We start from the raw sequence: 14,082 nt of genomic DNA on the forward strand, positions 1-14,082 counted from the left end.
CTTTAGTAGTGGTCTAAGAGCTTGACACATGGCAAAAGTTTCCATGTGTACGTGTTCCTTTTATTTGTATATGGTACAGATAGAAGATATGGTATAGATAGATAGATATAGTATAGATTACCCTTGTAAAACTAACCCTGCAATTGTTGGCATTGCAGAATTTCGTTTGCCATTTGCATTGTTGGCTTACCTTTCTTTTTCTACGTTCGCAATAGGTAGGAGCTCTGTTACGAGTTTATTATGAGTTTTGATTTCTGAGTTCTATGGGTAAGACCACGGAGAGCAAGTGCAAAGTGGAGATACAGGAGGGAGAGATAGCAAGAGAAACGGAAAATATTCATACAATATGTCAAAACATAAAACCATTTATTCAGTTTATTTATTTCAATCGATAAGAATTCTTCCCTTCATTATTCAATTCGTGACACTACTTTGATACAACTTTGTGGTAGAAATGTAGATATGAACTATTCAGTATTCCTTAGCATGCTTTTGTATAGTAATCAAGTTAAAATGCATAAATGCATGGCAAGAAGCCAACAATATGGTTTAAGTCTGGTTTAAATAAACTTCTTGATAAGCATTTACGGAATAAAAAATAAAAAAGTAACATGAATTAATTTATGAGAATCTTAATTTATTGTACCTTCATATTTTCTTCTTCGTTTTTATTAAAGATTTACCAAACAAGGCCATACTTATTTGTTGCTAATTTTCCTCCTGTAGTTTTGTTGAGTGTCTGCGTGCATGATGACATGCATAATCTAAAGGCATTTCCTACATTAATGTTGTGTAGTAAAAATAATTCAAGAAATATTGAAGGACTTCATTTTTCTATCCTTTCATTCCATAAATGTATAAAGTGTATATTACTTTCAGCATTTTACTATTTCTAGTGTTGGACATTAGTGTAGTTTAACTTTAATAGCTCTACCATGTGATATCTTGTTTGATAACCAAGTTACAAAGATGCAGTATGTGTGTTAATTGATAAGATATACTATTTATAAGTGAACATATAAGTGTGAGAAAATTCATTATTTTATCATGGCATGGGCATGTTGTCACTGTTGAAGACAACTATTTTCTTATATCAACTGCAGATAAGGGATTTTACCTATTCCTTCTAAATACGTGATCTATTTTTTTTTTCTTATTTTAACACCTCATTTTTCATAAAATAAATAATTTTAAAAAAATAATGAGATTTTTATAATTAAATAAATAATAAAAAATTGTTAATTAAAATAACGGTATGAAAAAAAAAATTTATTTATTCATTTGAGAAGAAATAAAATAGAGTTCTTGTTCATAAAATAATAATAAAAATAGAGTAAATAATAGACTGAGAGTACCCTAACTATAAAAATAGACATATTTATGTTCCTTTTCCTCTCAATTTTGTTTCTCCTTCTTTCTTTTTCAAAACCTTCTTTTTTCTCGCTTGCACTCAAACATGTTTCAGTAAAATAACTATCTCGTAATTCTTAACTGTTAGATTGTCATGAAATTTGAATGCGTGGTTTGAAAATTATTTTGCCACACAACAACCATTGGGATTTTTGAGATAATATCTGTGGTGAAAAAAATATTCATCGCACTGAGCTTTCTCTTTTCCCGCAAACACCCAAAATCTATCAGAGTAAAACTACAATCCCGGACTCTTCAACCATGATTTGGACACCACCTTTGGAACCTCTTTTCGCACATTTGACCGTTGGGATTTACGAAATAAACTTTGTGCAAAGAGAAATTAGCCTTGCATGTTGACAGTAAAAGGGAGGCTACAATCTTTTTCTCTTCTTTTTAATTCTTGGAAATCCTAACAAAGCAAATAGAGGAAAAACTCGAGAAATCTTATAGAATTGCTAGAGACACTACTATCACTATCGAACTACACACGTGAGCCCGCTTAGAGGTAAGAGATAAATTTATCGTAATTGGGATTAGAATGAACATGTGTTGGGATCCTTAGAGGACCAAATTAAGGTTTATTTTTGTATGTTTATTGTATTGAAATTCTTCCTATATAATTGTGTGATTTTTTTTTACTCCCCATGTTGTGCGAAACATTTTTGTTTAAATTGTTTATACTTTGGACAAGATTTGCTAGATTGACATGATAAATTATTATATTGATATTATGAAATTGTGATTCAAATTGTGAGTAAGTGACAAATTGAATCTCTGATGAATGGTGAGATACATGCGTATTGAGTTGTTGTATGTATTGAGTTGATTTATGAACTATGCAATTACACAATTGTAAGATCCTTTAGGGACGATAAGTTTTTGCACGACAAGTATTATGATGGGATCCACTTTGAAAATCCGATGAGTTGAATCACAAGCGCAACGAGATAAAATTATTTAGAGAATAATTGATGAGTTATGTGTTTTGTACAATTCCTAGATAGAATCTGTGTGCTAAAATATTTTTTGGGTTGGACCTGAATCAGGAGGGAGAGGCCCTGACGAATTCTTTGGAGTCTAGGCCTTGGGGGTAAATACACCCAATTTGAGTTCTTTAAGGCATGACGAGTTAAAATGATTTTCAAACTAATTGAATAGTTGTGTGTATTGCATAGTTTATAGGTAAAGTGTATATGATTCATGAGGTGTGATAACATGTTAAATTGAGATTATATCATTGTGATTAAGACCGAGTGTGTATGTGTGTGATAAATTGAGTATGTATTGACATGTAATATATATGTGCATTGAGATGTTGTCTGCATTGAGTTGTGAGCTATGAATCGTACAATCATATGACTATAAGACCTTTTAAGGGTGATGAGTTAATGCGCGACGAGTATTGTGATGAGAACCATTGTGGGGACCCGATAAGTTTAATTACAAGTGCGACGAGATAAAATTATTTTGAGAACAATTGAGGAGTCGTGTGTTTTGTACAATTCATAGATAGAGTCTGTGTGCTAAAATGTTTTATAGGTTGTACCTGAATTGGGAGGGAGAGACCCTGACGAACTCTTCGGAGTCTAGGCCTTGGGGGTAAATACACCTAGTTTGAGTGCTCCTTTAAGCGTGTGCCGATCCCACATGGTTGGAGTATTCTCACAAAACAACGTGATCCTGAATGGTCTCCCTATGGTGATAGTGACCTAACTTACCAATGTGTGGTTTGTTTTGTCATGTACTCCTAGGCTCCCGACGAGGTTTTTCACTAACATGGCACCACATTGCATATAGGATTGAGTCTTAATATATCTGTTGCATAATGCTTGTGTATTGATCGATATAGATTGATTTAGTGATATTGTGTTTTGATCCTTGAGTACGTGAATGATGTAAAAATGAATGAGACGTGTTTTGTGATGTGATGTTACGCGACAAGTGGTGGAATGACGTGAGTTAAGTATAAGTAAGTTATATTTCGTTTATATGATATGTATATCTGCATGTTGGTTTATTTCTCTCTATTAGTTAGGAATGTGATAACTCACTCCCCATGTGTTATTTGTGTATCTTGTGATGATCTCAAACTTTGTATTCGTGGGAGCAGATGACTAGGTGGATTGCTTTAATGAACCTTATGCCGCAGGACGTCATGATACAATGCTTTGATAGGATGTGACTTTGGGGCATGAGTTTTTGTTTAATTACATGATGTTATGAACCAAAAATATTTCTGACACGTTTTATTTGATAATAGTGAAGTGAATTTGATTCTTATGTTTCTCGTGAGTTCTTTTATGTTTATTGAATAAAATCTCATTTTATGTAATTTCGTATTTTCGTGTATTTTATTATATAAATATGCAAATCAGGGTAGAAGGTGTCACACCTATCACCATGTTTACCCATACATATTTTTTTATATCATTGGATTGTTTTATCCTTGGTTTGAAGTTGTTCCTAAAACATTTTCTCTGTTAAACGAATTTAAACTTTATAATGGTGCTTTTTGATAAAGAAACTCTTTTCAGTTTTTGTCTTTAGGGCGTTGAACCTAGTTCTCCATATTTGATGTAGAGTCGGGTTACTATTGAGCTCTATTTTAGCTCAGGTAGGCAGCTGATTAATTTTCTCTGATTTGGCCTTGCAATGTCTATAATATATTTTGGTTTACTTTCGTTGATTTAAATGTTACTAGTTTGTGTTGCTATGTTTCTTCATAACATCTTAATAATGCCTTTTTATAGCTTTTGGAGGAAGGCGAGGAAGGAAATCATGGTCTACCTTAAGATCAAAGCTTGAAATCCCTATGTAGGTTGTTAGTTTTTTTTTCCAGGCTAAATAATGACACCCTGATATTTATTTTCACGTTTAAATTTGTTTGATTGTCAGTATTTGCTTAACTTTATATTGTCTTAGCAATTTTGGTGGAAAGAAATTAAACAACTTTATAACTTACTGGTATAGGAGATACAAGGGATGGTAAAAATTTGGCTGGATTTAATTATTTTTAAGGGAAAAGAGAGAAACTACATATTCTTTTGGTTTGAAATTAAAGTAAAAACTGAGGACATTGCATTTAGGACTTCATCATTACCCGTGCATGTAATTCTTAGGGACACATTATTTTATGAAAGGATTGTGCATTTTCTGTTAACCTACAACCTAAGAAGGATACAGTGAAGAACCTAAGAAACTAGCAAGGAAGTAAACATTTATCTTTATATCATTATAGTCCATTCTGTCAATAAGTTGCATGAAAATCTGAATAAATTAACTACTTTTCTCCATTTCTACTTTTTTCTCATTTCTTTTGCTGTCTTCCTCTAACTTTTCTTCAGTCTGAAACATAAGGGCATATGTCTTGTATGCTAGTGCTTATTTTTCTCCTATCAAACAAACTTATGAGAAAATTATTGGTCTGTACAAGGCAAAATCTTAATGTGTGGTTTATATGTTTACAATCTTAATGTTTTATTCAGATTCAAAGCTTTAAGGCAAAGCTTTTAGCACAAGAGTTCTCATCTTTAAGGAACATGGTCAAGATATCGATAATGCTTCTGTATTTAGCAGTCAAACGCATCTTACATTTTTATTACTGGCCATGGAGCAAACGCCGTTAGTTCTTTTTGTAAAATAGAGTTTTAGTGGCTAACCAGCATTTAATGACCATAAATATAAATTAAAAACAGTAAAATAGAATCAATTATTTCCCAAATGCATGTTGGTGATTTTATATTTTTATATCCTCTGTTATTTGTAATTTCCCTCTTATTGCAAAACCCTAATTGAACCACTGAACATAAAATTTCTCTTTTCAACTTAGATTTGTTGTGCTGAACCCTGAAATTAACTTGCTATGAACCCTAGATTTTGGAAGTCGTATTCCACTTCGATTCAGATCACCAATCTCATTCGCTTCCTCTATTGGATCCGCTTCATTTGCGTTCAAACAAACAAGTAATCATAATCTTCTCACGGATCCCTCATTTTTCTCCTTTTCCTTTCTGCGTTTAATTCATATCGGAGAAAGAGAGAGAGAAAGTGAGAGAAGAACAAAACGTCAATAGGCGACAAAGATGGTGGCTAGAAGGTAGCTAAGGTGGCAGAGCCCATGACCTCATCATTGCGCTTCACCTCCTCAACACCATCACTGGTTTCTCTCTCTTTCTCTTGCTTCTTTCTCTCTCTAACGCTATTCTTAATCTGAATTGCTGACTGCAGCAGAAATTTCCTCAATTAGGATTTTATACATCGGTTCATTAATTCACAATTTTTTTTAATTATTGTGATTTTTATTCGAAATATGAAGCGAACCATTTTCATTCATGGCATCAAGTTTTGATAGCCGGGAAAAGGATCATTTCTTTAACACTGATGAAGAAGTTCAGGAATCTGCACAGGTATTTATTTATGCATTTACCATCAGCTTTGTTCGATTTTTCATTCAATTAGCTTGTGTGTTTATGTAATTTGTAATTTATTTGGTTTTGAAGGGGAAATATAGGGATAGAAGTAGGAGTTACTTAATTTGTGCCTTTTTCTACTCTATTGAATTTTGAATACAAAAAAGTTAGAAGTTTGGAAATTCTAAGTTTATTTTCATGTATTAGGATTGCAAAAAGTGTAAAAAGGGGGTTTGTTCTGGGATGCAATCTAACTTTGTTTGCAGTCATATCATTGGGGCAAATCCTTGCAACTTCCTAGAATGTTTCCAAATATCTTTCCACTGGTTACAAGTCAGGTATGTTTTCGTTTCTTTTTGCCAATGCTCAAATATCTTTTTCTGGCTACAGGCACCCATGTACTTGCTCGATAATAAGTTGTCAGCCCCTCTGCCAAACCTTCGACGGAATGAAAAAACAAGCTGTAAGAGTGGCTTTACTCTGTGAAAGTTAGACTAATGGTTCAAATGAATTCATTTACTTTCTTCCTTCTATCTGCATGAATAGTGAAGGTCCGTAACTTTTTGCTCCTTTACAATAGAAGAGTATAAACAAAACTAGAAGTCTAGAACTATATTTCTTCTTTCATGAGGGTGTTGTACCGCTATGTTTATATTTTTAAAAGGCTATAACCTGTTGGCATGTGCTCAGTTCCTTGAGAAAGCCTGGTGATCATGCTATCATATGCAAACTTGCTTATGACAAAGGCATCTTCAAATGGTTTAATTGTCAAGGAAGGAAAGGTGCAATTGCATCCCAAGTCTAGTACAATGTTGTGATTGATATCTCTAGTGTTATTTTTCTTAGTTTTTTTAGTAGAGAAAATTAATTGTCCTTCATGCCTTAGTCTTTCTACACAACAATTTCAATATCTTTTTGTGAGTCGTCCAAACTGTCAATTGATATCTTTTCAGTGTGTTATTAATTATTATATTTGAATGTAACATTATTTAACAATTTCATAGGAGGGAGGTGGTGGTGATTTTATACAAAATTTCACAGCTCATGCCAGTTAGATTTATATTTTTGAAATCGTTCCACGTATGTCATAAGCATGCATTGGGTTACCAATAGTTTATGATATTTTAGTGCTTGGATTCTTGTGTAGGGAGATTATACTCAGTTGCCTGCAGCCCAACGGATACAATTGAAGTTTCCATGGACAGTGAGGATTTTCCTAATGCCGATGCTGATTCTAAATCCAAATGAGGTATAAGCCTGATAAAAACCCTCTAGACAACAATTTCTATCTGTTTCTAATTTGTGACTTGTCTTTCTCTCTGTCAAAACTAACCACTGTTGTTTGGTATATTATATTTTCATTGATGTTGGAAACTGGAATCAAGATGAATAGGTTTTTACTTTTCTAATTTATTTAGTAGTAATATTATTTTAACAATTTTAAAGTAGGAAGATGATGACGAATAATTACACAAATTCACTTATGTTATCCTAATTCTTACTAATTAATTTATACACAAATTCACTTATGACCAAGTATTTTTACTAGACAGTGGAGCCTCCTACTAGTGAGATGCCATATGATGATTAGTGGAGCCTTTGCGGACCTGGGGTTCTGTGGGTATGCATGAGGCACAATGTCATTAAATGAATTAGAGAGGGATGTTGGAACGAGGCATAGTAGGGTTGTAACTTTGTTCATTAGATATAGAATTTTCTGTTTGTCAATGTATAGTTTCACTGTTCAATCTAATAAAGTTTGGTTCTGGATTTTCTATTTAAAATTTCAAATCGGAAAATCATTCGAATGATAAAAAGTCAATTCCATGGCATGCGCAGAGAAACAATGGTTTAAAGCTTTACTGGAGATATATAAAGGTCAGCAAATGAGTGAAAAAGAACAATCGGATAATTATCGTTTGTAAAATGGTCGCAAGAATTGCCATTAATGGTTTGCACTTTTCAGTTTTGTTGTCCATTAAATGGGCCTTTACCAGCATTCGATATAAAAGCAAGCAATACTTTTAACAGTCTTGGATACAGTGTCCGTAAAAGATATAGTGGCCATTTATATACCAGTAAAGGGATAAACAATGGCTGCAACAAGTGAATTTTGATGTAGTGCAAGTTGTGCAGAACTGTTCTACCCTTTATCATCTACTGCATTAATGTTGTTCATTAGCTATGCTTGGTGTTGATGAAGGCTGTCAGTCTGTGATGATGACTGAGTAGGTCATTGCTTTGTGAGGACTTGTGAAGTAGCCATGCTATGTGACTAAACCATTTGCTGTCTGCTAACTAGAGTTGGTGAGGAAACTTCTTGTGCAATGACTGAATTTGCAAACCTGACCTTTTTCTTCAGTTAGAAGAGCCCTTACTATTGTTTATTCCAACTAGTTTGTTTATTGTCTTGCAAAACAAAATAGAAACATTAACTTTTCTGTATAAAACTATCATTCTTGAATTATAATTACTTTCATAACTTGCATTGGTATACTATTTAAGAAAATTGGTAATTGAGTAGTTCCTTAATTTGCCACATTTGACTGCTAATGTAGAACTGAGTTATCAATGTTAACATTGTTGAAATATAAACTTGATTTGGGACCTTATTTTTCTAAACAAGAAAGTCCAAGTTCTAAAAGATTCTAAAAGACATACTAAGCTAAAATTCTAGAAGCATGTTCTAGAATACTCTCCTTAAAAGATAATTCTAGAGTAGCTTATAGAATATTCTAGAATGTGTGGGTAACTTTGTATGTATGAATAAAGTTTTAGAGTCATTTGTAACCATTAGATTAAGTGTGTGTAGGCAAAAACCTAATAATTTGAGAGGAGCCACTAGTATAAATAGGTGTGTTGTATTAGAGTTTATATGAAGCCAATATCAAGCCACAAATCAAGAAGTGATCATTTATACAATAGCTAGTCTCTTACTCCAAAACTTTCTATTATCTCATTCTCAAATATTTCCTTCACTACAAAAATTTTATTCCAACAAATTGGCATCAGAGCTAAAAGGTCCTTTCTAAGGAAATGACAAGTAACAACATGATTTCATTCCAAGTTCCAATGCTCTACAAGAGCAACTATGACAATTGAAGCATCAAGATGAAGGCTCTCCTTGGCACGCAAGATATTTGGGAGATAGTAGAGAAAGGTTACCCCAAGCCAGAAAATGAGGGTAGTCTTTCTCAAACTCAAAAGGATAGTTTAAGAGACTCAAGAAAGATAGGCAAGAAGACTCTTTATCTAATCTATCATGGATTAGATGACAATGCTTTTGAAAAGGTTGCATAAGAAAAGTCAGCAAAAGAAGCATAGAAGAAGCTTCAAACCTCTTACAAGGGAGCATATCTGGTCAAGAAGGTACATCTTCAAACTTTACATATGAAAGAAGGTGAAGTCATCTCCGAATGAAGAAGAAGAAAGTAGTCACAATAATTACTCAAGACGCAAGTTAATTCGATCAACAAAGAAAGTAATCACAATAATAGAAGCCAACGAAGGCGAGGTCGTGATGGAGATCGAGGAAGAGGACAAGGTCATGGACAAGGAAAAGGATGAGGTTGGAGGCCTTATGACGACAACTACAACTTCCAAAGAGGTTATGGGCAAGGCAACTGAAGATCGAGGTATCACAAGTCAAATGTGAAATGTTACAATTGTGAGAAGTTTGATTATTATGCTTCTGAATCTAGAGCTCTTAGCAACAATAGAGTTGAAAAGAAGGCAAACTATGTTGAAGAAATCAATAAAGAAGGTGACACATGATTGATGGTTTGCATGGGTAAAGAGAGAAGTGAAGACAATAGATGGTACCTAGTCACTAGTGCAAACAATCATATATGCGAAAAAAGAAGCATGTTTATGGAACTTGATGAATCGATGAGCAGAAATATGACCTTTGGAGATGAATCCAAGATATAAGTGAAAAGAAAAGGTAACATTGTTATTCATTTGAAGAATCTTGAGCATTAATTCATCTCAAATATTTCTTATGTGCCAAATATGAAAAGTAATATCTTGAGCCTAGGATAACTCTTAGAAAAAGGTTATGATATTTGCTTAAAAGACAATAACTTTTCTATAAGAGACAATCTGATGCAATCCTCCCAAGGAGGGGGCCCATCACCAGAGCCATGGTTAGGAGACTCCAAGAAGATTGGATTAGAGATGCAGGAGAAGGTCATAGGATTCTCATGAACCTTAAGATAGATTTTGGACTCATGGGCTAAGTATGAATCCACTTATCTTTGTACATATTAGATTAGGGTTTTATTATTTTTGGGCCTTATATATATGACTCTATAGTGTAGGTAGGGTACCCTAGTAATGTAGGATTTTTCAGTCCTTGTATTTTAGGGCAGCTATATTAGTTTTTGTATTAGGGATAGTTTTGTAATTTCATATACATTAAGTGCACTATTTGATGTGTGTTGAGAGAGAAATTTAATTGAATTGGGAAAAGTTCAATCCTATTAAATTTTGGACCAACCTAAGGGGGAGGTGAACATTTGCTTGTTACACTCCATTGCCACATCATATAATCACACTTTGTGCATGCCCTTCATGCTTTACATGCTTCATGACACCTAAGCACATTTACTGGAGAATCTTGGATTTGATCTTGGATTAGTGGACTGAACCATAGCTGAAATTCACTAATCATAACTAGTGAAATTTTGGCTCCAAATTTAGTTCCACAAATTCAAATTCAAGTGACACTTAAGGCTATAAATAGAGAGGTCTTGTATGTGTATTTTTTCAACTTTGATCATTTGAGAAATTAAAGTTCAAAGTTCAAAGTTCAATCCTCATTCTCCCTCTTTTTTTCCTCCAATTTCGTTCACCTCTCTTCCTTTCCCTCAACTCATCTTCTTTTATCTTCAAACTCTTATTCATAGCTTTCTATGGTGATAAGCTTGTTCTTGACTCATCTTCTCCTTGAAGTGGCGTCTCCAATCATCTTTCCTCCTTTTCCATTATGCTGTCATTGATCTTCAAGAAGCAAATGACTCTATTGATGAAGAAGATCAAAGGTCTACAAACCTATATGGAGCTACATTATGTGGTATTAATAGCATATTCATTTAGCTGATGTTCTTTTGCTTCCTCTATCTTTTGTTCGGTTAATTCATTTTAATTCATTGTTTTTCATCGTCTTCTTCATGTATCTCCTCCATTGTCTCGTGGTTTGAAATTGTTTATAGTAGAATCAAAAAATAAACCGATTAAATCTTATATTTACACTTGTTTTTGTGTTGATTTTAGGTTCTCTCATTTTTCAGTCATAATCTTTTTGTGTTGAACCTTTAGATCTCAATTTTCTTGTAAAATATTGATTATAAAAGAAAACACAAAGATCTAAGTGTAAATCACTTCATTTATGTTGCCTTGGAGTCATGTTTAGTCATAATAATTGTCACATTATGTTCTAAGTTTGTTTTGAAATTTGATTTTGTTGATTGAATTCTAGATACATTTGTTCATGTAATCTTGTAATTCTTAACCTATCATTTGAATTTTGAATCTAATTCATTCATGTTATTTAGTTCATAACATGTTCTAAATCAATTCCTAGAAATAGTCTTGTTGAACTTTTTTTGTTTTCTGAGTTTTTTAAATGATGCCTCTGAAGAAATTGAGCTGTGGCTGGATTTGTAAATCAAAATAAGTCTTAAGCCCTCTTAAATTGTGTTATCTAATAAAATTGAGCAAAAGCAAACATAAATTGTAACTATCCAAGCCTTAAGCAACATAAACATTACTCATGATTTTTAGGTTGAAATTTTGGTTGTTGTCAGTTCTGGCACACTGTCTTCTTAATTAACTCTGCTATGACTTGAATAATTTGAGTTTTGAGTTGAAATTTTAATTGGATAAAATAGACATCTAGATGAAAATAATGGAAAAAGAATGAAGTCGAAAAATAAATAAGCAAGAAAGTGTGATAAAGATTAACGACAAAATACAAGTCCAGAACAATAACAAAAAAATGTGCATGCTTGATTTACTTAAAAATTATTCTTTATTTTGAGTTGTACTATGATAACTGCGAAATTTGAGTTAATTTAATAGTCAATTTTGACTAAGAATGATTAAATTTCTTTACTTTACCTTTGTTTTTAATGAAATAATGAAAAAATTAATATCATTGTAATTTTTTACCAGTAGGAATCAAAAGAAGAAAATTTCAAGTGCTTTGGAGAAAAATTGATGCAAAAACGTGAAGAAAAAGTTGAAGATTGGAACAACTCGTTTAGCGCGTAGGACAGGCCCAACCTGTCTTCTCGCTTAGTGGCTAGTTCACGCTTAGCGTGAGGAAGACCCATGAAGAAGCCTATAGGCGCGCTTAGCGTGAAAGCCCGCGCTTAGCGTGAGGTCATGTGAAATTTAAGCTACCTTGGGCTTATAAAAGGTGTAGGAAACAAAAGAAAAAAGACATCAATCCCTACACACCTAATGACTGAGATACCGAGACTCAGAGCTCTCTAATGAATACATCATAAGCTTGAGTATCTCAAATAGGGGAAACTCTATATCTATGTCCATTATCCCCTTCTCTTCCTTTATTCATCCCTCTTCTTCTATCCACATCATCCCCTAAAGTATAAAATCTCTCATGACAATGAGAGGCTAAAACCCCATTGTTGGGAGCCTAATAGTCAAATGTCTTTGTAACGTAATCTTTCCTTACTATCTATTTAATGCAATGCCAATTTTTATTGTTTCTTTCCTGTGTTTTATTGTTATTGTATGACCTGATCATCCATGCATTAGTTTTAAGGGTTATACATTGGGAAATGGTAATTTCTAAAGAACTAGGAAATGACATCTAAACAATTCATTACTAGGGATAGAGTGACTTTGTTTTGCCTCTGCATACATCTCAAAACTTCATGCAATCTACTATTTTATCTCTGTAAAGGGATTTAGAGAGAATAAATAAATTAGGCTATTCATCGTGAGGGATCAGGATTGAGCACCTTACTAGATGTGGGTGGAAATTGGAATAGTATTAAATAGAAAAACAAATTAATATTACATCAAGGGTAGTTAAGCATGCTAAGTCCCAACATATTTTAAATTCTAAATTTTTTTTATCATCATTTTTAAGTTTTACTATTCTTATCTTTTACATTAAAATCTCTTATTTATTTTATCTTCTAATCTCTTATCTTTTATTTTAAATCTTTATCTTATTCCATATCTCTCTTTATATTCTATTTTAAAGTTCCTGTGAATTCGACACTTGGACTCTCAAATACTTTACGACTTGAGACAATTTGGTGCACTTGCCAATAAGTTAACATATTACAAGCCTATTTGACTTCTTGGAGTTGTTCATCTTTTAGATGTATTGCCAAATTTACATAACTAGAATTTTGCTTCGAGTCTTGTTTTTAATTTCTCAATATAATCTAGTGTTATTCTAAGACTTCCACCTTGACTTGTCTTTTTGCTTTATTTTTCCTTGAATCTCATTGAGTCAATATCATGTTAAATTTTCTTTTGGTTTAGCTTTCATTTCATCCTTTGGTTTCTTGTTTGTCTCTTTTTTTGTGTTTAAGTGTTGCCTACAATAAGGATTGAAAGAGGAAATTGGAGGCTAATAACCATCCTAGGAGCACCATTGGATTTGAAGCAACCAAAGCCTCACCAAATTTTGAGTGAAACACTTGAGAAAAGAAACAAGCATTGAAGACAAATTTGAAGACCTTAATTGCTTTGTTAAATTTTTATGATAGAACAATTGAGTGCTGAATTTTTTCTGTTGCAATTCCTTGTATTTGAGCATTCTTCAGGGGTGTATTGGGAGTCTCCAAGAGACCACCCAGAACCCTATTTGTGTGTAATAGCTTAGTGTAAACCGTGTAGACTAAGTGAAAAGCCAATTGGGACCTCCAAAGGGTCATCCAAGCCTTCACATAGGAAACCATCTAACTTGCTTTAAATTTCCTTTACCTTTCATTGTCAAACTGTCTAGATAGCTTACTTTTTACCAATTAGTTTTTACGTTATCTTTCACACCTCTTTTAGTGTTTATTTTGGCTAGTTTCAACCATAGTTTCTTTTACCTTTTGTTTTCAAGCCCCCAACAAGAAAGAACCATAACTTAGGAATTAGCATGATGTGGAAGCAATGTTTTCCAAGATTATTTTGATGATGCCAAAAACTCAATTCAAGAATCAAGAGTCAAACAAGTTTCAAGAATCAAAGAGTCGTTCAATCAAAGCAAGTTTCAAGAATCAAAGAG

The 14,082-nt window shown here is 33.1% G+C and overlaps 1 protein-coding gene across 3 annotated transcripts; it reads left to right on the forward strand.

The window, feature by feature from the left end:
* The first annotated feature begins 5,194 nt into the window (after positions 1-5,194).
* Positions 5,195-13,656, forward strand: LOC121175121 (uncharacterized). 3 transcript variants are annotated; one of them, XM_041017062.1, is made up of 5 exons: positions 5,195-5,376; positions 5,729-5,819; positions 6,213-6,285; positions 6,970-7,071; positions 13,397-13,656. In XM_041017062.1, the coding sequence occupies exons 1-4, from the start codon at positions 5,276-5,278 to the stop codon at positions 7,068-7,070; spliced, it is 366 nt and encodes a 121-aa protein (XP_040872996.1). In that variant the 5' UTR covers positions 5,195-5,275; the 3' UTR covers position 7,071; positions 13,397-13,656. The 3 variants fall into 3 exon arrangements, with proteins under 3 accessions (XP_040872996.1, XP_040872997.1, XP_040872995.1); XM_041017063.1 differs by lacking the exon at positions 13,397-13,656 and adding an exon at positions 7,372-8,187 and having other exon boundaries at positions 5,195-5,572; XM_041017061.1 differs by lacking the exon at positions 13,397-13,656 and adding an exon at positions 7,372-8,187.
* The last annotated feature ends 426 nt before the right edge of the window (positions 13,657-14,082 follow it).

This window comes from Glycine max, chromosome 7, assembly GCF_000004515.6.
Source record: "Glycine max cultivar Williams 82 chromosome 7, Glycine_max_v4.0, whole genome shotgun sequence".
NCBI lineage: Eukaryota > Viridiplantae > Streptophyta > Magnoliopsida > Fabales > Fabaceae > Glycine > Glycine max.